This window comes from Vulpes vulpes, chromosome 2 (genome assembly GCF_048418805.1).
Source record: "Vulpes vulpes isolate BD-2025 chromosome 2, VulVul3, whole genome shotgun sequence".
NCBI lineage: Eukaryota > Metazoa > Chordata > Mammalia > Carnivora > Canidae > Vulpes > Vulpes vulpes.
In genome coordinates this window covers 149356551-149381943 of record NC_132781.1, presented here as the reverse complement: position 1 = coordinate 149381943, position 25393 = coordinate 149356551, and the positions used below count along the sequence as shown (strand labels likewise).

Here is a 25393-nt window from a genome sequence, read left to right as displayed (position 1 = left end):
TCAGCTCTCGTTCGGTTGTTGTTAATAACAGTACTAGTGCTGAGACGGGGGGGGGGGGGGGCAACTTGACCAAAGCAAGCCGGGCTCATTCATTTCCTTTCTCTCCTCATTCATTCATTCATTCATTCATTTTTTTTAGCCATTCTACAAAGTTTTCTGAATGTTTACTCCACGCTGGGTCCCTGTGGAAGATTTAATACGAAAAAGCCCCGGTCCGGGTTTTGACTTCAAGGTCCTTAACGCTAAATGTAAAGCCACCTCCCAGGGTGGTCGAGACGCTGAAAGCGGGCGTCCAACCAGGTAACGAGCGGAGCGTCCCGGGGGGGCGGGGGGGGTGTCGACCGCTTCTACAGTGTTTCCTGTGTGAACTGCAGGCAGCTATTCCCGTTCCCACCCCGCACTGCGGGATCACCGGGTGCGGGCTCTCTAAGGGGAAGATGAGCTGAGGGCCGAAGGCCGCCTGCGACTCCACTTACCGCTTGTAGCAAAGCTCCCGGCGCCGTCTGCTGCTGCCCAGCTCCGGGGCCCGACCCCGCCGCTCCCAACAGCAACTCATGCCGCTGCCGCTTGACTGGGACCAGTGGCAACTCCGGGCCTTTGCGCTTTTGCTGTTCTATCATGGCGGCAACCGCTCTCCTCAGCGCCGCCACTGACCGCGCCGACACCCTCAGGCAGCGCGCGATTGGTTCCGACTTAGTTCTTCCCCCAGAACTTCCGGCTTGGAGTAACCAATCGGTCTGCGGCAATCCCCTCTGCACCGCCTCCCTGAATACTCTTCTTTTATTGGTCAGATCTTTCTGGCGTCACGGGAGTGCGGTGCTGGGATTGGTGGGTGGAGCTGGAGTCCCACCTAGGCGCGCTGGGTCTTGTGGGTGGAAGCGTTGTCTGGTTTTGGCGTTTCGCGCAATGCTGCGGCCGGGAGACCGGGAGCTGACCCAGAGTAAGTGGAAGGAAGGTCGAGGGTGGGTGGCTGCGGCATCTAGAGACGGCGCCTCGGTTGTGTGACGTGAGCCTGGCTCTTCTCAGATGAAGGTTTGCAGGGGCCTGAGGCGGGCCCCGGGGTCCCGGCGTCGGCGCGTAGCAGCCTGGGTTCCCCTTCTAGGCTGGAGCAGGGCTTTGGGGTCTCTGCGGCCGCCCGGGGCCCTCGTCCGCCGACTCGTTCGTCCATCGCCTGCCGTGTCCAGCCCTGTGCCTGTGCCGAACGCCCCCAGGGAGGAAGGGCCTGTCTCCCAGCTCCACCAGGCTCCTCTCTCTGACTGAGGAGGCCGGCTTGTTTCTGCCACTGGTCATGCAGCCTTTTACGAGGGCCTGCTCTGTGCCTCTGGGAGAGACAGGGATGAGAGGAGTATCCGACTGCTGCTTCTCCAGAGCACAGTCCTGTTGAGAAATTCGGATTCATATCTGGGAACTAGGTCTCCTTAATCGTCCAACTGGTGTTTATTGGAAAGAGCCCTGAGAGGATACACTGTGAACCAAAGATGGTCCCACGTCGGGCCCCCTGCATGGAGCCTGCTTCTTCCTCTGCTTGTGTCTCTGCACCCCCCCCCCCCCCCGTCTCTCATGAATAAATACATTAAAAAACAACAACAACAACAAAGATGGTCCCTGACTTCAGGGATTTGAATCCGAGAGGGCGAGCATGTTAAACAGTGATCTCACTAAGAGCTTTAAAATACGTGCTGCCTAGGAGAGGTGCCTGATGTTATGAGTGTCTGCAATAAGCAAAAAAGCCTCTGTGAGGAAAAGATGCCCGAACTGATACCTGAAGGAAGAATTGTAATTATTTGGGTCAAGGGAGAAAGGCAGAGCGTTCCATATAGAACAACATGTGCAGGGGCCCTGCGGCAAATGGGGGAGGAAAATGACTGAAAGGCAGAAAGAGGCCACTATGGCTACTTAGAGGGAATGAAGGAGGGTCTGGTACAGGATGCAGCTGGAGGTGGGTAGAGGTGCAGGATTTTTACTTCAGGACTGATGGGAAACGACCGAGCTTTTTTGTTTGTTTGTTTTTGTTTTTGTGGGGGGAGAGAGTGGTGTGATGGGACAGGCGGTGGCTTGATCACTCAGTAGCATAAACAGATTGGAGGAGAGATAGATGCAGACAGACCATTTAGATAGACCATTTAGGTGAGAGATATTAGCAATGAGGACTGAGGTATTGGTACAACTACAGAGAACTGGACAGATGCTAGAGATAAAAAGGAGCTAAAATCAGGAATTAGTGATGGAGTGGATTCAGGGAGTGAAAGAGAAATCAAATCTCAGGTTTCAGGCTTATGCAACTGGGTAGTTTTTTGTGTTTTTTTATTTGGTTGTTTTTAAGATTTTATTTACTTAAATAAAATAAGTGCACAAGCAGGGGGGAGGGGAAGAGGGAGAAGCAGGCTCCATGCCGAGTAGGGAGCCCAGTATGGGGCTCGATCCCAGGACCCTGGGCTCATGACCTGAGCCGAAGGCAGATGCTTAACTGACTGAGCCACCCAGGTGCCCCACAACAAGGCAGTTCTTTTTTTGGAAGGGGAAGGGAGAGGTCATTCCTGACATCCAGGAGGCAGTTTGAAATACACCGTTGGGACTCTGAGATGTTTTGGGAAATGTTTAGTGGGAGTAATCTGCATATAGGTGATTGAGCCATGGGTGTGGTTAAGATCAACCAAGAACCTTGAGTGGTCCCAACATGTAATTGGTCAAGAATGGGAGCATGAGTCCACAAGAGAAACAAAAGCACGAGAGTGGAGGACCAGAGGAATGTTGTCTCAGCAACAGGAAATGGCCTGAATTAGAAAATATGAGAACTGAAAAATACCTGTGGGCTTTATCATTGTGGAGCTTATGGTGTCCTTCGTGAAAGTTGGTGTGATGGGACTAGAAGCCAGATATGAGGCAGAGATTCAGGGAAGGAAATGGAGGCAGTGAATCTAGAGAGTATTTTTCATACATACAATTGTAGAGGAAAGGATGTGGAAGCTGAAGGAGATGAGAAGTCACCAAGGACCCAGAGTGACAGAGAAATTGAAAACACAAGAAAGGAATTGGGTCATTGATACTGTTCTGAGAACATGGGAATGGATGGAATCCAAAGTACAGTTAGAGAGAGCAATCTTAGGAAATAGGACAGTTTGTCCAGTTAATAGAAAGGAAGAAGGAAATGAAGGCAACAGATACAGGTTGTTCGTGTGTTTTGTACTGGTAAAATGAGTTCCTATCTCTTAGCTTTTATATTTTCTGTTACATAGGTGATGGGACCATATACATAGAGTGAGAGGAGGGCGGAAATTTTAGAAGTTTGTAGGAAGTCTGAAAGTCATTGTAGATTGTGGGAGATTGAGTTGACGAGAGAAATGTACAATTGTCTTGCAAAATTAAGGACCCATTTGAGGTTGGAGATCATGATGTTTTTTCCTAGCAACAGGAGGCTGTTCAGTGTGGGCATGGAGAAAATGTATCCAGGTATGGTGAGGACTGTGGATTTGACATGTTCAACACACTTTTCTACCTCTTAATGTGCTATTACTGAACAGTTTGGGATGCTAAAAATGATTTCCTAGATTCCTTTGTACCTAAGGGGAGAATTGAATTTGGAACTGAGTTAGATGTGGAGACAAAGAGGGTGAGAGCCATCCAGTTTTGCTGGCAAGTGTCATAACAGAGGCAGTAGATTTTTTTAGTCAACAACTTTCTGGTTCAGTGACTTTCTGCAATGATAGCCATAACTTTCTTGATCATGGCAAAAACTTATTTTGTGAGTTACAACTTCTTCCTGTAAGTTCTAAGAGACCTGCTCCTTTAGCCCTTCGAGTAATTTTGTAAGCCACATAATATCTGGCAATAACTCCCTTTCTGCTTAACTTAGCTAGCATGAGTTCTGTTGTCTGCAGCTATACTCTACTCCTGCCAGATAGGTGAGCTGTAAAGGCACGGAGTTAAAAGGAGGTCAGGGTATTACTGAAATGATGGGTTGTGGAATCCAAGTTGGAGAGGGCTAATAGGTTGGAAGAAAGTAGAGTTCAATAGATTAGGTTCTAATGAGGTCAAAGAACAGTATCCTCTGCTGCAGTATTTCCTTTTATCTTTGAAGTCCTATTCGGTTGTCACCTCTTAAACTGCCCTGTGTCCCCCAAACCCTTGCTCTCTTTTTTCCCAGTACTTTGAACCTAGCCACTATAGCTCTGATCACACTGCATTGTAATTGGTTACCGTTATCCCTACCAGACTAGGAAGTCTTTGAGGGCAGGGACTGTGTTAAAAGAGGTGATTTAGTGGCATGTATGTGGTCTTGAAATGGCCTAATATTTGTCTCTTTTTAGCTATGAGTTTTGGGCAAATTACTTCATCTCTGTAAAAAGGGGTATCTACTTTATAAGTTGCTTTAAAGATTGAAAGGTTTATGAAGTGCCTAGCACAGAGCCTGACATAAACATCATAAATATGCTGAATTGATGAGTTAACTAACAGTTTAATAATATATATATTTTTTTAATTTTTAAAATTTATTTATTTGAGAGAGAATGAGAGAGAAAGCTTGAATGGGGAGAAGGAGAGGGAGAAGCAGAGTCCTTGCTGAGAGAGGAGCCTGATGAGGGGATCAGTCCCAGGACCCTGAAATCATGACCTGAGCCGAAGGCAGATGTTTAACCGACTGAGCCATCCAAGTGCCTCCACCCAGGCGCCCCTTAACTAACAATTTAAAATAGGATAAAATGAAGTACTTCAGTATTCAGATATAAATTTCAATATGCTTTACACTGTACTAAACACTGGAGATTTTGGGACAGTGACAACGTGTAACACAAGGGCATGCTCAGAGGAATTTCATAGTCTAGAAAGAAAAGGAAAGATGTTCATAGTATTTGAATCTCCTCTTCATAGTTTTGTAATCTTAAGCAAATTACTTAAACTCTCATGTCTTAGTTTCTTCATCTATGGAATGTCAATGATAATTGCCTATCTTGTAGAGTGGTCAAAAAGAATTAAATAGTTAAGAGAAGTAAAACTTTTAGGTTAATGGATGGCAAATAAACACTCAAATAGGGCAGCCCCGGTGGCGCAGTGGTTTATTGCTGCCTGCAGCCCGGGGCGTGATCCTGGAGACAGGGGATGAGTCCCACATCGGGCTCCCTGCATGGGGCCTGCTTCTCCCTCTGCCTGTGTCTCTGCCCCTCTCTCTCTCTCTCTCTCTCTCTCTCTCTCAGTCTCTCTTTGTCTCTTGTCTCTTGTCTCTCTCTCTCTCTCTCTCTCGCTCTGTGTCTCTCATGAATAAATAAAAAATAAAATCTTTAAAAAAACCCACTCAAATACTAGCTGTTATCAGAGGACTTGGATAAGACCTCTCTAGGTTTATTGATTATAAGTGTGGGATAGGAGAGTGAGTACTGGTCATGGGGTCTAGAGCCAATAGCCTTTGTCGAGTCACTTGACCTGTTAGCCTCATTTTCAGTTAAATAAGAGGGCTGCATGAACTCCAGAATTCCTTTTCAGCTTTCACATTTTATGAGACTATTTGTGTGTGTGAGAGATGATTTTGTTTTTGTTTTGTGTTTTACTGTTCTTTCGCTCTCCTGCTTTTGGACATTTTCTCAATTGATCATGACTGAAGTTAAAAAGGAAGAAACATCTATCTAAGATAGTCATTCAATAAATTGGTGGGAAGGAGGAAGTTTGGCTTCCAGTTTGATATTTGAAAGACTCCCACCTGATCTGGCCAGTATATTGGGCAGAACTCATTTCCTCTGCTTTTCTCTTTTCTTTTCTTTTCTTTTCTTTTCTTTTCTTTTCTTTTCTTTCTTTTCTTTCTTTTTTAAGATTTTGGGAAAGAGACAGAGGGAGCAAGTGGGGGAAGGGCAGAGGGAGAAACAGACTCTCCGCTGTGCAGGGAGCCTGATGCGGGCCTTGATCCCTGGACTCCCAGATCATGACCTGAGCCAAAGGCAGACACTCAACTGACTAAGCCACCCAGGCACCCCTCCTCTGCATTCTTTAGACCAGAATGCTTTCTCCCTTCTTTCTCTACCTGTGTGTGGCACATAGTGAGGCTCTATTCACTTATTAAAAAAATTTTTTCAGTACCAACTGTATACCAGACACTGGGAACAGACAACCAAATGAGAAATGGTCCTTGATTACATGTTTGGATGAATGAATCCAGCTCATCATTACCTCCTCCATGAATGATACCCTTCTGATGATGACTCTCCATTGGAATCTCTAATGTTGGGACTTAATTCGTGTTAGAAATTCTTATAAGTGGGGATCCCTGGGTGGCGCAGCGGTTTGGCACCTGCCTTTGGCCCAGGGCGCGATCCTGGAGACCCGGGATCGAATCCCACGTCGGGCTCCCGGTGCATGGAGTCTGCTTCTCCCTCTGCCTGTGTCTCTGCCTCTCTCTCTCTCTCTGTGACTATCATAAATAAATAAATAAAAAATTAAAAAAAAAGAAATTCTTATAAGTTTTAGATGTACACTGCAAATTCTTTTTAAGGCAGTGTAGAATAGTGGTTGAGAATGCAGGCTCTGCAGTCATTATTCTGTCTTTGCTCATATCCTAGTATTTTTACCTGTCAATTGATTCTCCTCTCAATTTTTTTTTTTTAATTTTTTTTTATTTTTTATTTTTTTTTTTAATTTTTTTTTTTTTATTTATTTATGATAGGCACACAGTGAGAGAGAGAGAGGCAGAGACACAGGCAGAGGGAGAAGCAGGCCCCACGCACTGGGAGCCCGACGTGGGATTCGATCCCGGGTCTCCAGGATCGCGCCCTGGGCCAAAGGCAGGCGCCAAACCGCTGCGCCACCCAGGGATCCCCTCCTCTCAATTTTTATACACAGATTAAAGATCAATAAGAATTCCTTCAACTCTCAAGGTTCTATCCAGTTAGTTCTATTCTGTAACAACCATAATAAATCTAAATCCCAACAAACTTAAATGCGACAACAAAAATCTTGGCCAGATCAGTAAGGTGACACATGAAGTGAAGTTCCGAAGGTACTTTGAAGTATCTTACCAATTTAATATTTTTCTATGGACTTCTCATTGCTTGAGAGAAAGGGAGAGCAGGATATGTTTTTTTCTTTTTCTTTTCCTATTACATGCACATTAAAAAAAAAACAACTTTCAAACAATAACAAAATTGTGGAGGTACAATACAAATAACATTTATGAATCATTTGAGAGTTAAAGTTGCTGACCAGATGCCTCTATCTTCCTAAATACTTAATTTTCCTCTAAACAAAGACATTCTCCCAAATAACCACAATATAACTAGTATAATCAGAAAGTTAACATTGCATTACTACCTCTAGTCTCCAGGCCCTGCTTCTCCATTCTTGGGTACTGATTCATCATTCTGGACAGCCCAATATGTGGATGTCATCATTACCCTGCTCCTTTCCACACTGGTTGCTCTTTGTAAATTTATTCCTCACCAACCTAGGCTCTAACCTCACTTTGGGCCACTATTCCTCTGCCACACCTCTCATTCCCACAGTGTACTTTCCTTGCTCTGTCCCTTGCTTTGGGAAGTAGGTGGGTGGTAACTGGGTCCCTGTTGCCTTCCTGCATATTATATTGTTGTTTAAAACATTCAAGGAAAATCAAGCACTTAGGTAGATATTCTGCTTCCAGAATTATTGCAAAGCAACTCTAAGTGGTGTACCTCAATCTTTTTCAATTTATTTGCTCTTTAAAGTCTACAGATGTAGCCCTATTTGAGTGGACTCTATTCCAATGTTTTTACAAACTTCCAAAACAGCAGGACTCTTTTTTTTCCCAAATGAACTCTTATATAGACGCTTAATAGGTAAATTGGATCAAAGTAGAATACACATTATTAAAAGTAGGCCCTCCTCCTGTAATCCCCACTCCTCCTTGTTACCAAGGTCCCCCACCAAGGCTGGGTAGACAGGTGGGAAATAGCAATAATCAGTCAGTGCTTAATTACTGAAGAGAAGGATGCCTGGGTGGCTCAGTGGTTATGCTGCTGCCTTCAGCTCAGGGAGCGATCCTGGGGTGACAGGATCGAATCCCGCAAGGAGCCTGCTCCTCCCTCTGCCTCTCTCTCTCTCTCTCTCCCCGTGTCTCTCATGAATAAATAAATAAAATCGTTAAAAAAAATTACTGAAGCGGGCCTGCTAGCTTCACAGCTACTCTTGGTGTGCACATTTCTCTCTCTCTCTCAAATATTTAAAAAAAAGCTCTAGATAACTAAGGAGCTTCTGAATAACCACCATAGAACTCCAGGTTTCTACAGAACATAACTTGAAAGAAAGTTTTAAGTTCCAGTTTTTAAAATGGCAACCTTCTACTTTCCTGAATTTCTAAACCTGTTACTGTTCTATCTATTCAGGGTTTCATGAACAATAATGCATGCCACTTTCTTGAAGAATTGCAAAGGGTTTCTCAGGCTACTGTTCTATGGAAGGAGCCAACAGGAGAGCTTTAAGTTACGTGGCCATATACTTACCACAAACAAATATGTAAGAATCAAGAAACTAGATTATTTCTACTTTTATTGCTCTTTCCATGACAGGTGCTAGAGTAAGATATTTGAGTTCAATTTAGGTGTCCTAGCTGCTGATGCCAAATGGATTCTATACTTCACTAATGCTCCAAGAGCTGGAGGAATTAAGGTCTCTTGATAGAGCCGCTGGCTTCAGGTCAGTAACCTTTGTTCTAAGATGTGAGAAGTGCTAGTCAGAGGGAGGCAAAGGTTGGAGATGATCTTGCATAGTTGGGAAGTAGAAGAGGCAGAATCCAACCAGGTGGTGATAGTTGGATTTAACCTGTTTATCAGCCATTTCTCAAGAACTGACCAATCTGCCTCCATTCTATGTACTGTTAGTGAAGTAATAAAAACCACCTGTGGGTGATCTAAGCCGAAAAGGGCAAGTTTGTTATAAGGATACGAAGTTGTGTTATGGAACTCAACAATAAGGATGTAGGAACCCGGAGATGATACTAGCACCAGGATTTGGAAGGCTGATAGTATTTTCTTTCACTTCTCTTGTAAGTGAGGCAATTCAGTAATGGATGGTCCTGTAGATAAGGGAGACTTTTGGGGATCCCTGGGTGGCTCAGTGGTTTAGCGCCTGCCTTTGGCCCAGGGTGTGATCCTGGAGTCCCGGGGTTGAATCCCACATTGGGCTCCCTGCATGGAGCCTGCTTCTCCCTCTACCTGCGTCTCTGCCTCTCTCTCTCATGAGTAAAGTCTTAAAAAAAAAAAAAAAAAAAAGGAAGACTTTCCAAAACTAGGACCTGAAGTTGTCATATGAAAGTGAGTGGGGTCAGGGTGCCTGGGTTGCTCATTGGTTGAGCGTCTTTCTTTGGCTTGGGTTGTGATCCTGGGGTCTTGGGATTGAGCCCCACATCAGGCTCCCTACTCAGCTTTTCCTTCTACCCCTTCCCCTGCTCTCTTTCTCTCTCTCTCACTCTCAAATAAATAAATGAAATCTTAAAAAAAAAAAAAAAACACGTGAAAGTGAGGGGATTGAGGTGAGAAGAAAGTATTTGGTTATAAAAACCTAAGGAAAATAGTGTTTCAAGTCTTATTGTCATCAGTTGTAATTGGGAGGAAAACGAGAACCAAGGGCAGTACCATTGGATTTATCTTTATGTAGCAGTGATTTATCCAGCAGAGTACAGTAGCATGATTAAGAGCCACTAGACTGCTAGTTCCCTCTCTGTTTAAAATAGGAGACTGAGCAAGAGTATCTCTAAGCTCCCTTCCAATTCCAAAGCTCTAAGACTTGCGACTCAGGCAGGATCAGCATCATCTGGGAGCTGGAAAGGTACAGTCTCAAGTGCCACCTCAGACCTCCTGAATTGCAGTCTGCATTTTAACATGATTCATAAATAGTTAAGTAGATTTGGTGCATCTAAGAATGGATTATTATGTAGGTATTTAAAAAAAGAGGTGTAGAGGTGCTTAGGCTCAGGTTGTAATCTGAGGGTTGTGAGATTGAGCCCTGCATTGGGCTCCACACTGTTTGGAGTCGGCTTAAGACTCTTCCTCTCTCTCTGCACCTCCCCATTGTGTGGCACATGTGTGCCCTCTCTCTCTCTCTCTTTCTCTCTCAAATTAAATAAATTGTAAAAAAAAAAAAAAAAGTGTATGTGTGTATATGAATTACTAAAATATATAAGAAAATGGCTGCTAATGATTTGTAATTTCATAATTCAATTAAAAAGTCTCTTTTATAGGGACACCTGGTAGCACAGTGGTTGAACATCTGCCTTTGGCCCAGGGTGTTATCCTGGGATCTGGGATCCAGTCCCATATCAGGCTCCTTGTGGGGAGCCTGCTTCTCCCTTGGCCTATGTCTCTGCCTCTCTCTCTCTCTCTCTCTGTCTCTCATGAATAAATAAATAAAATCTTTAAAAATAAATAAAAATCTACATATGAAAAAGTTTTAAAGAATATAAACAAAATTGAATTTTGGATGATTTTTTCTTTATTATGAATGTATTATTGTCTGGACTTTTAAAATGAACATGTGTGTTTTAACTTTATAAGGAAAAAAAGTAAGCTATTCTCTCTTTTTGAAGTTACTTCAGACTAACACCTAGCATAGGGCTTAAAAGCAGGGACTCAGGTGTCAGCCAGAGTTTGACTCCACTATTTCCTAGCTTTTTGACATAGGCCTAGTAATTTGACCTCTGGAAACCGTGGTTTTCTCGTTTATATAAGAAACAGGGCAGTGTAGTGGCTCAGCAGTGTAGTGCCGCCTTCAGCCCAGGGCCTGATCCTGGAGACCCAGGATCGAGTCCCATGTCGGGCTCCCTGCATGGAGCCTGCTTCTCCCTCTGCCTGTCTCTGCCTCTCTCTCTCTGTGTCTCTCATGAATAAATAAATAAAATCTTAAAAAAAAAAAAAAACTACATCTTGAGAGTTTTGAGGATTAAATGAGATATTAGATGTCTAGTGCTTAGCAAAGTACCTGGACATAGTACGTTCTTGATAAGTGTTAGCTCTTATTACTATTATTATTCCCTTTTTAAAGATACAGTCTCACACACATCTCAAAAGCCTTCCCTTGACAAAAGGATAGTAACAATAGCAATTAGAAAGGAAAAAAACCCCAGACTAATGGTCTTGGGTAAGTATCAAATTCAAAAAAATAAGATCAAATTTTCCACAACTCCTCAAGATCACAGTGGACAAAAGAGATGTGGATGAAAGTGCATAGTGTTAAATCTAATGCTGTTATTCTGTAGAGACTAGCTGTGGATTATATGCACATTTCTTTTTTAATGCAGATGTCTTTCATATTGTTGCCTGTCTTATTTCTTTGTGATAGGACACTTGAATTAACTTTGGCAGAAGAGAAATGGAGGAGCCATAGAACATTAAGGATGAATTCAGGAAGACCCGAGACCATGGAGAACTTGCCTGCTCTCTACACTATTTTCCAAGGAGAGGTATACTCTTTTGACCTTGAAAAGAAAACCTACCATTTATGTTAAGCATAGATGGGAGGTGAAAGGCAGCTGGGTTTGGAACTCCTGTCCACTTGAGAATATGTGGAGTATCACAGTTCAAACAGAAGGGGCTAGTGGAGCATCTGGCTATTATTTGTATTTCCTCTAAGCTCCAGACTCCTAACTGCATACTTGACATCTTCATTTGGATACCTCACAGCAGGTCTAGTTTATGTTTTAAACTGATTTTTTTTTTTTTGGAGAAATTTATTTATTTTTTTAAAGTAATCTCTACACCCAGCATGGGGCTCAAACTCATAATCTCAAGATCAAGAGTCAGTTTATTCCACCAACTGAGCCAGCCAGGTGCCCCTGAATTTTTTATTTTCTAACTAAATATGTTCTTCTAGTCTTTCCCATCTCAGCAAATGAAACCATTATCCTTCTAGGTATCCATGCTAAATGTCTGGGTGTCATCCTTCATTTCTCCTCTTTTTTTTCTTTAAAGATTTTATTTATTTATTCATAAGAGACAGAGAGAGACACAGGCAGAGACACAGGGAGCCCGATGCGGAACTCGATCCCTGGACCCTGGGATCATGCCCTGCGCCATAGGCAGATGCTCAACCACTGAGCCACCCAGGCATCCCTTCATTTCTCCTCTTGATTTGATCTTGATTTTCTCTCTCCCTCCAGTCCATCAACAAGTTGTACCATTGCTACCTCCCAAATATATCTCTTGTCTGTATATTTCTTTATCCCTGTGGCACCCCATTAGTTCAAGCTCTTCATCTCTTGCCTGTCCTTATTGGGGTCCCTACATCTATGGTAGTCCCTCTTCAACCTATTCTTTCTGTTGTAGCCAGAATAACATCTAATAAACAGATCAAATATGCTGCTTTCTCACAGCTTCTCATTGTACTTGAATTCATTCAAAGTTGTTTCATGAGCTCTACGTGACTTGAACTTTGCCTACCCAGACAATGTGGTTTTGTTCTATTCTATGCACACGCAAACCATTCTGGCCTTTTTACCACTCTGAGCATTTTTTTTTTTTAAGATTTTTATTTATTCCTTTGACAGAGTACACAAGCAAGGAGAGAAGCAGTTAGAGGGAGAAGCAGGCTCCCTACTGAGCAGGGAGCCCAATGTGGGACTCAAACTCAGGACCTTGGGATCATGACCTGAGCCAAAGGCAGACACTTACCTGACTGAGCCATCCACGCGTGCCTCACTCTAAGCATTCTATGCCTGCTTCCTTCTCAGGACTTTTGCACATGCTATGTTTAACTATTCCATTCTCCCACTAACTTCTCTTCATGTTTTAAGTCTTAGCCCTAATGTCTCCTCAAGGATCTTTTCCTCACCATAAATAAATAGGCTCACCTGTATTTGTGTACCTGTGTTATGTCTGTCTTCCTCACAGGACGCTTAAGTTCCATAAGGGCAGAGCCCTGTGTGGTGTTGTTTGTGGTTGTAGATCTTAGTCCCAGGTAAGTGGGTAGAAAATAATAGGTACTCATTACCTCTTTGGTGACTGAATGATCAGCTTTTTTTTTTTTTAATTTTATTAATTTATTCATAAGAGAGGCAGAGACATAGAGGGAGAAGCAAGTTTCCCATAGGGAGCCTGATATGGGACTTGATCCCAAGACTGTGGCATCATGCCCTGAGCCAAAGGCAGATGCTCAACTAGAGGCATCCAGTCATCCCAAATGATCAGCTTTTGAGGAAGAAAGCATTGTATTTGGAGAACAGACCAAACTTGGATTCCTGTCATAGTCCTTTTATTTACTGTGTGATTCTTGAAACTGCCATTTACTCTCTCTGAGCCTTAGTTTTCTCATTTATTAAATGGAGATAATAATTTTTTCTATAGGATTGCCGTGATGGTTAAATAAGCTATTATCTATAAAAGCTATGCCTGAGATAGAGTAGGAATTCATTACCATTATCTTCTTCTCAAAGCAAAAGTAGAGCCAAAAATTTTTCAGTGTCTTATGAGTACCTGTAGTATTTTAACAGTATTATTCTTACTTGTTTTATGGTTGACAAGAGTTTCATCTAATGATGGGAGGCCTTTGAGGGCAGACTTTATCTGTCAGTTGCAGACTTTATCTGTCAGTTGCTTGACTTCTGTTAAGTCCATCCTAACTTGTAATCTAAACTCAAGATACAAAAGATAATAACATTCTAGCAAATAGTGAACAAAGTTCTGCCTTTCAGAGCCTTGTCCTTTTTCTTTAAGGCCTGTGGCATCTCCAAAGATCAGTGAGTTACTACTAGGGCTCAGAAAAGGAAGTGGGTAGCACTAGCGACAAAATGAATTTTTCTTGGGTGCCTGGGTGGTTCAGTCGGTTAAGCATGTACCTTTGGCTCAGGCTGTGGTCTTGGGTTCTGGGATCAAGCCCCACGTCGGGCTCCCTCCTCACAGGGAACCTGCTTCTTCTCTCTCTCAAATAAATAAATAAAATCTTTAAAAAAAAAAGAGGAATTTTTCTGATGAAGTTCTTTTGTCATGTGTTACACAAAAGCACAAAAGACAGAAAAGTGTGCCATGCCCTTTACAAACTGAGTCAGATTTCTACAGTGGTTCCTGCCTGACAGCTGCTTAAATGAGGTGGGATTTGAATTAATGTAGGTTTTAAATGTTACTGTTAAGGAGGGATGGGCTAAGGGAATGTTTGGGGGGAGAACTCAGTAGTTCTAGCTTTGTATTTCAGGAATGCATTTTGAAAAATGATGGTTTAGAAATGATTGGAATTAGGGAGAGAGAAGTTGTTTGATACATCAGAAGGAAGAAACTATTTTTCAGAATATTCATCCACAAACATTTAATGAGTGCCTAATATTTCAAAGAAGACCCAGTTACATTAAAATTCAAAAAAATTTGTAAGTCTAATATAGGTCAGCACTTTTACGCATTCTGTGTCATTGACTCTCCAAAAAAAATTGTTAACCGTGTTTTACGGGTAAGGAAGCTCCTCTCAAAAGTTAAGTAATTGCCCAGTGGTTAATAAATAACAAAACTGGGATTTTATTTTATTTATTTTTTAAAAAGATGTGCTTATTTTAGAGAGAGTGCATGAGTGGGAGGAGGGGCAGGGTTAGGGGAAGCAGACTCCCCACTGAGCACAGAGCTCCATTATGGCTGGTCTCACAACCTAGAGGTCATGAAACCAAGAGTTCCCGAAACTAGGATTTTAAATCAGGTCTTCTCCAAGGCTGCTTTCTGCTAAACTGCACATGGCATTGTCCAGCTGTACATAAATGCATGGAGGAACCAGAGGAACCTTAAGAGAAGTCTTTTTAAAATTTTTTTTTATTTTTTATTTTTTTGATAAGTCTTTTTTTTTTTTAAAGATTTTATTTATTTATTCATGAGAGACACGCAGAGAGAGGCAGAGATATAGGCAGAAGGAGAAGAAGGCTCCCTACAGAGTCCAATGTGGGATCCGATCCCAGTACCTCTGGGATCATGCCTTGAGCTGAAGGCAAATGCACAACCACTGAGCCACCCAGGCCTCTCAAGAGAACTCTTTTAAGTGAATTGAGGTACAAAGGAGGGTAAATGGTAAATCTGGTTGTTTCACAGTCATTTGTTTGATTCTCAATTACAGCATTTATCACAGTCTGTTTTGTATAATTGTTACTTGTGTATATATATGTCTCCTCCACTAGATTGTGAGTTACTGGAAAGCAAGGGCCATGGTTATCTCATATATCTTGGTAACTACTTCAAATTTACTTAAAAATAGATGGGCATTTTTTTTTTAAGGGTTTTTATTTCACGGTACCTATCATGGTATCTTGCATTTGGTACTCAGCAAATGTTTGGATAAAATTGAACCAAAGCCTCGTAGGACCAATCACCCTTGAAGAAACTGGTGGTGCAGCCCATAACTTAGCAGTTCTTCTCTTAGCAGGCTCAGCAGGGCTGGGGAGCTCAGCGATTGAATATCTGAGAAGCCAGTATTCATCCTCTCATCCTCTGAGAGGTTATCCTGGTGCTGGGGTCAGTGAAGCATGGTAGCCGGTACAAGTGTAGCAGTGGGAGTTGGGATTTGGCTCAGCCCAACCATAGCCAAAGAAATGCTGAGGGGAGATTGGTGTTGGTGAGGTGGAACTAGCATTGGACTAGAAGTAAAAAGATTTCTGTTCTTGCTTTCTACTTCTGTGACTTGGGACAAGTATCTTAGGTCTCTGAGCCTCAAGTTGCTCATTCACATTATGGGCTAGCTAGTTTCAAGGCCAATGCAACCTCTACTCCAAAGATGGTAAATTCATTTTACCTCAGCCTGGAGTTCAGCTGAGATAATTACTGAATTTTTTCCCCTGAGTTATTTGACTAATTATTCTTGGGACACCAGGCAGACTGTGTGATCATCTACAGCAGGTGCCATTCTGTTAATTTCAACTCTGAGTGCATCCTAGGAGACATAGTGATGGAAACACCTGGTACTGGAATTAGGTGAGAATGCCTTTTCCTGACTAAACAGTTGAGTGCATCCATTCTGGAGCACATTAACTTTTCCTTTTGGGAGAGGCCAAATTAAGATCTGTTAATGATATTTCCTCAAAAGATCATAACGTGACACTGGAGTTTCAGGATTGAAAAGTGAGATGGTCTTAATTTATAGCAGTAAAGTGTGTTGGGCTCCAACATCTAGATGCTTCTTTGAAGTTCGTTAGATAACTATGCCCTTAATAATGTTGTTACGCAGTATGAAACACCTCAGCTATCTTTCTATAACTGTGAAGCAGAAGCCAGTTAAATTAAAAGCAAAAGCCAGGGTTCCTGGGTGGTTCAGTTGGTTGGGTGTCCAACTCCTGATTTCAGTTCAGGTCATGATCTCAGGGTCGTGGGATCCAGCCCCATCAGGCTCAGTGCTTGGGGTGGAGCCTTCTTAGGATTCTCTCTTTCCCTCTGCCCCTCCCCATCTCTTGCACATGCTCTCTTTCTCTCAAAAAGAAAAAAAAAAGTTTAGAAGCAAAAGCCTTTAATTTGTCCAGAAATTAGGGATTTGCTTTTATCATAATTAAAAATTTACAGTCTTACCTTTATCTGGTTGGCCCTGTTTTGTAAAAAATGACTTGCTTTATGAACTTGGGTAAGATCTTTGTGTCTCTGGTCTTTACTTTCCTCATTTGAAACATGATAGGATTGTACCAGCTAATCTCTGACGTCCTTCCGCCAGTTCCACCTTACCTTGATTTTAAGTACTAGTATCTGCCTCACTGTACTGTTTCTTTGGGACTGTCTGGTACCTACCCCACTATAGCATATTCATCAATATAAAAGAGAACTTTAGGGGCTCTTGGGTGGCTCAGTTGGTTAAGCATCTGCCTTTAACTCCGGTTGTGATCTCACGGTCCTGGGATTGGGCCCCATGTGGGGCTTTGCTCAGCAGGGAGTCTGCTTGTCACCCCCACCCCCCGCCCCGTGCTCATGCACACTCTCAAATAAAATCTTTTTTTAAAACGCTTTGGGTTCTTAACTCCTTAATGTTGTATCATAGAGTTATTTTAAGTGTCCATTTAAAAAATGTGGCAAATGGAAGTTTTTGTCTATGTCCATCCTAGCATCGAGGTGAGTAATGATAAATGGTGGAGTAAGGGGCATTGGACTAGGCATCAAGGGATCTAGGGTCTGTGCCTTGTGTCTAAGTTAATTGTGTTTCTGCTAGTCACTAACCTTTTTTGTGCGTCAGTGTCTTGAATTCTGTTAAATTGTTAAAAAGCCACAATTTATTGAATGTACATTAGGTGGCAGATACCACTTCAAGGCACTTTGTGTATATCATTTGTTATTTGCAGCAGGAAAGTAAATATACTTGGGAACTTAGGCCCTGAAAGGTAAGTTGTGTTCAACATCCCACAGGTAAGGAGTGACAGAGATGAGATTAGAAGCCACATCTTTCACTCCAAAGCGTGTATTCTTTCCACACCTGTACTATTCTACCTCATTTGCAGCACAGAGACCTACCATGTATACTTTTGAAGATCGTTCCCAGGAGCAGATAAAACGTCAAATGTCACATAGTCTCTGCGTTAGAATTTTATAGTTAAAGGGAATGCATGAGCAGCTCTAGTGTAGAAATCCCAGCTCTACTGCTTACTAACTTTGAACACTGGGTAAATTACTTAGTCTGTCCATACATCAGTTTTGTCATCCATCAAATGAGAATAGTAAGAGTATCAATATCATATGGTATCAGAAGGAATATGTAAAGACTTTGAACAGTGTTTTACACGTAGTGAGTAATCAATACGTATTAGTGAAGAGCAGTGCATTAGGGCTTGTCCTTTTCACTCCTCTTAGTTATGCTAAAGCTGAAACAGTGAGTACTAAGATGAAACAACTAATTAAAGTCACTGAAAAAATAAAGCTTATAAGATTGTATTGAATACTTTATAAATAATAATGAATTTAGTGATAAATACAGGATGTAGCAACAATTTTAATTCTAGTCCAGGTTGGTGGGTGGGCTAGAGGATGGTTGAGAGGTAGAGATAGAATTTGGGATAATGATTTATCTGGCAGAGGTTCCAGGCCTTTCATTACTATTACCTATTAAATCGACCTATTAAGCTTTTAACTTCTCCATCCTAGGTCAACTCCACAAAAGACTCTGGGACAGCTCTTTTTCTAATTATATCTTTTTAGGTTCTGTCAGATGTCTACGTATTAGCTTTTTCTGCAGTTGTCTTATAAAACCCAAGACTGGTTTGGAGTTAAATAGAGCAGGCTATATGGTCTGTTTTGACTTGAAATTTAGGAAAAAGGGATGTCCTATATAATCCATCCCGAATTATTAAAGTTCTCTGTATTGGGATTGGGGGCTTCAGTTCCATCTAAAAGAAAATGTAGCATTATTACAAGATTTTCTGCTGTGTGTTCCTTTTCTTCAAATATCTCCTTTGGGGATTTTAGTAGGTGTGGGATTTGGACATCTCTAGATCTTGTCATACCATCTGACAACACTCCACTCTCACCAGTATTTTTAATGTCTTCACACATACCTGCCAGTCTAAATTTCAAAAAGAACAGAAAGAATATTTGACAGAACATAACTTTTAGGCAGCTTTGCAGCAGGCAGTGTAAGTAGAAATTCGGAGAGACTAGGTTAAATGCTGTGGAAGAGAGATTCTCATTTGTGTGACATTGATTCCTTTTTTTTCTTTGTCTTTGTAGGTTGCTATGGTTACAGACTATGGAGCCTTCATCAAAATCCCTGGCTGTCGGAAGCAAGGTGGGAGCCTATCATTTGAAATTCACCCCTCCGGTTCCACTGTCTCTGTCAACCCTACCACATCCTGATTATAGACTCTATTTTTCAAACAGTAGTTTTGTTTTTGTCTTTAGCATAGAGATATGAATATAGGCAGGTGATGACAGTCCATGTTTTCATACGTCCTAACTCAGAAGAATGGTGCTCTCTGATTTGGTGGGGGGGCTGGGCATAGCTACTTGGGTTCACTTCTGGAACCAGCTCTTGCCTAAATTTTACCTGTGGCCCTAGGCAAGGCACTTGGCCTCTTTGGTCTTAGGATTTGGGATAGGGCAAGCTATTTCCTCTTTGACACGGACACTGTGAATTTTCTAGTATATGGCACATAGAATGGAAATAGCGTTGTAACCAATATGAATATATTCTGCATATCATGTTTTAATTTTTCTTTTTAAACTGATAGGCATTTGTTGAATATTTTTTGAGAATCCTTTCATATCTATAATCTTATTTGTTTCTTAAAATAATTGTGTTAAGTAGAAAAGAAAATTCTATAGACTGGTGGCCTGCTCATAATGATTTAGCTAGGTAATGGCACAGCTACGTCTAGAACCTGAGCGTCCTGATTCTTAGTCCAGTGGGCTTTCTACCATATCACAGTGCTAGTAGATCCAAAAACTCAACTTGCTAATTCCTTGTGCTATAATAAGTTAAAGATTTATTGAAGATTTTAATGTAAAAAATGTAACTACAAGGGTATTATTTAGAAAAATATAGAATATTTGACTGCATAAAAGTAAAAAACTTTATTTCAAAAAATCACAAAGTTTAATTGGAAGAAAGTATTTGTGGGACACATGACCAAAGACTAATAAAAAAAAAGGGAAAGTAGGAGAAGGGGCTAAGAAGATGGAAAGAATTCACAGGAGAAAGAATAGCAATTCATTGATAAATATCTTAAAAGATACTCATTCTCCAGATTGATTTAAAACTAAGGGGAAAAAACAAAATAAAACTAACCTAGGGGATGCCTGGTGGCTCATTCGGTTAAGCTCTGACTTTTGTTTCGGTTCAGGTCATGATCTCAGGGTGGTGGGATTAAGCCCTTGGGTCTGGGTCTGTGCTCAAGGTAGAGCCTGCTTGGGATTCTCTCTCACTTTCCCCCTGCCACTCCTCCCCATGTGTGTGATCTCTTATGCACTCTATCTCTAAAAGAAATACATCTTTCTAAAAAATAAAACTAATGTAGGGGCATCTGGGTGCCTCCGTTGGTTAAGCATCTGCCTTCAGCTTGGGTCATGATACTGGGGTCCTGGGATTGAGCTCCGCATCAGGCTCAATGGGGAGCCTGTTTCTTCCTTTCCCTCTGATCCTCCCTCTGCTTGTGCAATCTTGTACTCTCTTAGTCAAATAAATAAAATATTTTTTAAAAGTTAAAAATTAAAAAAAATTTAAATAAAACTAACAAACTGACATGTCTATGCAATGTAATACTACTCAGCAATAAAAAGGAATGAGAATGAAGCATGGATGTACACAACAATCTGGTTCAATCTCCAGAGAATTATGTTGAGTGAGAAAAGCTAATCCCAAAAGGTTATATATCTTATGATTCCTTTTGTGTAATACCCCCCGTTTTTTGGCAGTTTTATTGAGAAGTAATTCGTGTACCATACATTTCACCCAAATGTACAGTTCAGTGATTTTTTTTCTTTTTTTGTATATTCACAGTTTTGCAATCATCGCTACAATCTAATGCAAGAACATTTTCATCACCCCAAAAAGAAACTGTACCTATTAGCAGTCACTCCAAATTATCTTCCTGCCTGCCCAAGTCTCAGGCAGCAACTAGTCTACTTTCTGTCTTTCTATGTTTGCATCATCTGGACATTTCGTATTAAGTGGAGTTACACAACATGTGGTCCTTTGTGACAGGCTTCTTTCATTCAGCATGTTTGAAGATCTGCCATTCTGTGGCATGCATCAGTTCTGCAGTTGTTAGAGCCATTGCAAAATGTGGCAAGTAATTAACTAGTTCTCCAAATCTCTTTGATTCTCTGACATCAGCTGGGTATCCTACAGTTCAATTCAATTTTGACGCTAACTGCCCAGAGGTAGCCCCTGACTCCTCACTGACTGAGGTACCCAGGCACCCCTCAAAATAGTTTTTAAAAGTAATTTAAGGGCACCTGGGTGGCTCAGTGGTTGAGCGTCTGCTTTTGGGTCTGTGTGTGATCCTGGAGTCCCGGAATTGAGTCCCACATGGGGCTCCCTGTGAGGAGCCTGCTTCTCCCTCTGCCTATGTCTCTGCCTCTCTCTCTCTCTGTGTCTTGTGAATAAATAAATAAAATCGTTAAAAAAAAAAAAAAAAGTGATTTAAGGAGTGCCTGAGTGGCTCAGTCAGTTAAGCACCTGCCTTCGGCTCAGGTCATGATCCCAGGGTCCTGGGATCGAGCCCCACATCAGGGGTCCATGCTCAGTGGAGACTGCTTCACTCTCTGCCTCCTGTCTCCAAGCTTGTGCACGGTCTCTCTCTCTCTGTCTCCCCCCACCCATTCACGCTCTCAAATAAGATCTTAAAAAAAATAAAGTGATTTAAAACACTCATAAGATTTTTGAGACTGGCAAATATTAAAAACACTGCTGTTACACTGTATGTTAACTAACTGGAATTTAAATAAAAACTTTAAAAAATTGGTATTAATACCCAATTTTGGAAATGGGTATTTCCAAAAATAGTTTTACTTACTGTTGAAAGCGTAAATTGTTATAGATTTTGGCAATGCCTATTCATATTTTAATGTGCTTCCCTTTAATCCAGCAGTCCTTTATGGGATTTAGTTTGTAGCATAGATTTAGTTAAATTATGTACATTTTTGCAGTGTACTGTGCAGATGATAAAGAAGCATGTTAACCTTTTTTTTTTTTTTTAAAGATTTTATTTATTTATTCATGAGAAACACACAGAGAGCGAGAGGCAGAGACAAAGACAGAAGGAAAAGCAGGTTCTATCCAGGGAGCCTGACCTGGTACTCCATCCCGGGACTTCAGGATCACGCCCTGGGCTGAAGGTGGCGCTAAACCGCTGAGCCACCCAGGCTGCCCAAGAAGCATGTTACTTTGATGCTGGTGCCTTCTTCATTTTACCAGAAAGGATCTGTGGAAAGTTTTGATACAACTCCCCATCACTGATGTCTGACTGAAAGCTGTTGTAAGATAGTGCTGGTTCTAAGAAGCCTTCTGATTTTAGAGATGGTAAAGTGAGGGTGGGAAAGTACGTCTTAGAATTGATGAAATGAGTACATCCCAACTTACTGAAATGGAAAGATATCCAAGATAGGATGAAAAAGCATGCTGTAGCAGTTTGAATAACATGACCCTCCCTGCCTACATTTTATTTTATTTTTATTTTTTATTTTTTAAAAAATTTTATTTATTCATGAGAGACACAGTGACAGAGGCAGAGACATAGGCAGAGGGAGAAGCAGGCTCCATGCAGGGAGCCCGATGTGGTATTCGATCTCGGGACTCCAGGATCATGCCCTGGGCCAAAGGCAGGCACTCAACCGCTGAGCCACCCAGGTGTCCCCTCCCTGCCTACATTTTAAAGCATGTGTATATTTGCATGGTTTTTGAATTATTGCATATGTTTAGAAGAAAGGCTGGAAGCATACTCAATGAACCGTTGACAGTGGTCACCTCTGGAGGGTTCAGTTTGTTAGAGGAGCCATGGATGCAGAAAAGGGACTTTTCCTTTGTGAAGTTTTTTAAAATAGATTTTTTTCTTATTTATTTGTTTATTTGAGAGAGACAGAGAAATAGCACAAGCAGGGAGAGAGGCAGAGGGGGAGGGAAAAACAGGCTCTCCGCTGAGCCAGGAGCTCGATGTGGCTCCATTCTAGGACCCTGGGATCATGACCTGAGCTGAAGGCAGATGCTTAACAGACTGAGCCACCCTGACACCCCCAAACAGAATTTTTCTTTAAAAAAAAGTCCAACAGCTGATCTTTGGATAATAAAGCCATGCTTCTAACCTTGGAGACTACTGTGCCACAAATTGCATCTTGGAATTAGAAAGGGCTCACAGTGGTTTCCAAGCTAGCAGTCAGCAATCTATAATAAAGTTTCTCATTTTGTGTTGTCTGAGATTTAATGAGAGGGAACTCATCCTGGTCCCTACAGGAATGTACCTCTTTTGGTCTGAAGACAGATTTTCTTGGTAGTGTACTCACCATAGCTCCCAGTACCTGAAAAGTCCCATCCTTACTTGAGCATTTATGCGGCACTTTGGGGACTATGTGGAGATGAAAGGCCTGCCACCTCCCAGCAGTCAGTCTTCAACTCATTCGTGTCCATGCCCTGTCAGGGGATGCCTCTGATTGTGGCTGCCTGCTTACAAGTGATCTGTTAGTCTGACAGCTGGTGAGACAAGCCTCAGAGGGAGAGCTCAGGAAGCCAAGTAATTAGGTGGGAACTCTCTAATCCTGGGCTTTTCTGTTGGTTTACTGCATAACTCGAGCAGTTACATTTTAGCTTCCCTGCTCTTAAAGTGGGGAGACCATTGAGTCCCATGCCAAAAGGACTGAGCTATAAGAAATTCTGGTCTCCAGATTTTAACATTCTGACTCAGGAAGGGAGACTAACTTGAGTTGTTTTTCTCAGCTTTCTGTTCTCAGAATTTTTACCACTACTGAATTGAAGACCCCTTCCTAGGGATCCCTGGCTGGCTCAGCAGTTTAGTGTCTGTCTTTGGCCCAGGGCCTGATCCTGGGGTCCCGGGATCAAGTTCCACATCGGGCTCCCTGTGTGGGGCCTGCTTCTTCTCCCTCTGCCTGTGTCTCTGCCTCTCTCTCTCTCTGTTTCTCTCATGAATAAATAAATAAATAAAATCTTAAAAAAAAAAAAAAAGACGACCCCTTCCTAGTACTGAAATCTAGATTTTTTTCCCATCTCATAGTGGTGCCTAATAGAACTGTTTGTGATGATGGAGATGCTCTGTATCTGTTCCAATGTGTTTTCTGACGCTAAGCAGTTCTCCAGATTCCAACGGCAGGTGTCTTAGTTCAGTTCTGACACTATCTACCTGGAGTATCAGGCTCAGACTCACAAGACTGCCCCTATTTCAGATGCCACTCATAAGTCCTGAGCCACCTATACTTCTGACTGGTGGGCTATAAAGCAAGAGTTCCCACGCCCCCTTCCTCAAGTTTGATAATTTGTTAGAACAGCAAGGTATGCGTGGGGGATGTACTCTGAGCTTGTATGTCTTCTCTGGCATGCCACCCTCCCAGCAAGCTGATGTGTTCACTAACCTGGAAGCTCTCTGAAACTCATCGTTAAAGGAGTTTTTATAGAGCTTGATCTCCAGTTCCTCCCCCTCTTTCCTGGAGACCAATAGGGCTGAAGGTTCCAACCTTCTCATCATTTAATCTTTTGGAGACTTGCCCCATCCAGAAACATCTAGGGGGCCTACCCGAAATCACCTCATTGGCACAAATTCTGGTGTGCCTACCCGAAATCACCTCATTGGCACAAACTCTGGTGGGATCAGAAGGATCATTTTCTTATAAATAACGAAAGATTTTCCTATCACTGGAGAGATTCCAAGAATTGTAGTTCTGTGCAGGCTATGTAGGAACCAGGGACAAAGACCAAATATATTTGTGTATTATAGCACATCTGCACTGTCCCATAGTGTAGCCACTGACTTTTAACCTTATTTTAAATATAAATTTAACAAGATAGCTATCATAGTGTCAGTGCACCTTCTTATGAAATTCTTTTTTTTTCTCTACTGTCCTTTCCCCTACCAGCACATGAAAGAGAGTGCTCAGTGTTATACTTTTAAAGTGTCTTGTTTATGGTAGAAGCTCAAGTATTTTTTACCTTTTTATTTTTAAGTAGGCCTAACATGGGGCTCGAATTTACAACCCTGAGATCAAGACCTGAGCTGAGATCAAAGTCAGATGCTTAACCAACTGAGCCATCCAGGTACCCTGAGGCTCTAATATTTTTAGCAATGAAGTTAGTTAAGCAAATAATTATTGAGTTCTATTATCTGGTCACTATGTTAGGTGGGAGCACAGAGGTAAGAAAACGTAGGCCCTGCTCTCAGATTTTTCATAGTCTAGAGATATGAACAAATTACAATGTACTGTAATAATATAAGTGAGATTACAGTTATCCACTGAGCTGTGAAATGTAGGGCCCAGAACAGTAACTGAGGAATAGTGGGTATTCAATACCTTTTGTTAAATGAATAAATTCTAGTCCCAGCTCTACCGTTTATTTGGCTGTTGACTTTCAGTTGCTTTGGACTTGAGCCTTAGTTTTTTTATCTGTGAAATGGGAATGAGGTGCATATATTAGAGTTTCTTGACTGGCAGGATCATGTCTTACTTGTCCTTGAATCCTTTTTTGCTTATAATATTGTGGATATTTAGTAACTATTTGAATGAATGCATAATCCCAGCAAGATGAAGTTAAAGCCCACTTTTTTGTTTTTTTTTAAGATTTTATTTATTTATTCATCAGAGATACACAGAGAGAGAGAGAGGTGCGGAGACACAGGCAGAGGGAGAAGCAGGCTCCATGCACCGGGAGCCCGACGTGGGATTTGATCCCGGGTCTCCAGGATCGCGCCCTGGGCCAAAGGCAGGCGCTAAACCGCTGCGCCACCCAGGGATCCCAAAAGCCCACTTTAACTTGTGGGTTTACATTATTGTCATACACCACTGATTGGGGATAA

At 41.9% G+C, this 25393-nt stretch overlaps 2 protein-coding genes across 5 annotated transcripts in view; one reads left to right on the top strand and one right to left on the bottom strand.

The window, feature by feature from the left end:
• Nucleotides 1–679, bottom strand: part of SNRNP40 (small nuclear ribonucleoprotein U5 subunit 40) — a 39411-nt gene extending 38732 nt beyond the window's left edge. The window contains exon 1 of the mRNA XM_026014474.2: nt 477–679. Coding sequence (XP_025870259.1) covers nt 477–620 — 144 coding nt within the window. The 5' untranslated portion in view covers nt 621–679. The remainder of the gene's footprint in view (nt 1–476) is intronic.
• A 151-nt stretch (nt 680–830) lies between these two features.
• The window catches only part of ZCCHC17 (zinc finger CCHC-type containing 17), a 62705-nt gene continuing 38142 nt past the window's right edge, over nt 831–25393 (top strand). For 3 of the 4 annotated variants that reach the window (XM_026014311.2, XM_072750492.1, XM_072750493.1), the window contains exons 1-3: nt 831–940; nt 11293–11413; nt 18609–18666. In XM_026014311.2, coding sequence (XP_025870096.2) covers nt 11348–11413; nt 18609–18666 — 124 coding nt within the window. In that variant the 5' untranslated portion in view covers nt 831–940; nt 11293–11347. The remainder of the gene's footprint in view (nt 941–11292; nt 11414–18608; nt 18667–25393) is intronic. The other variant, XM_072750491.1, reaches the window with a different exon arrangement.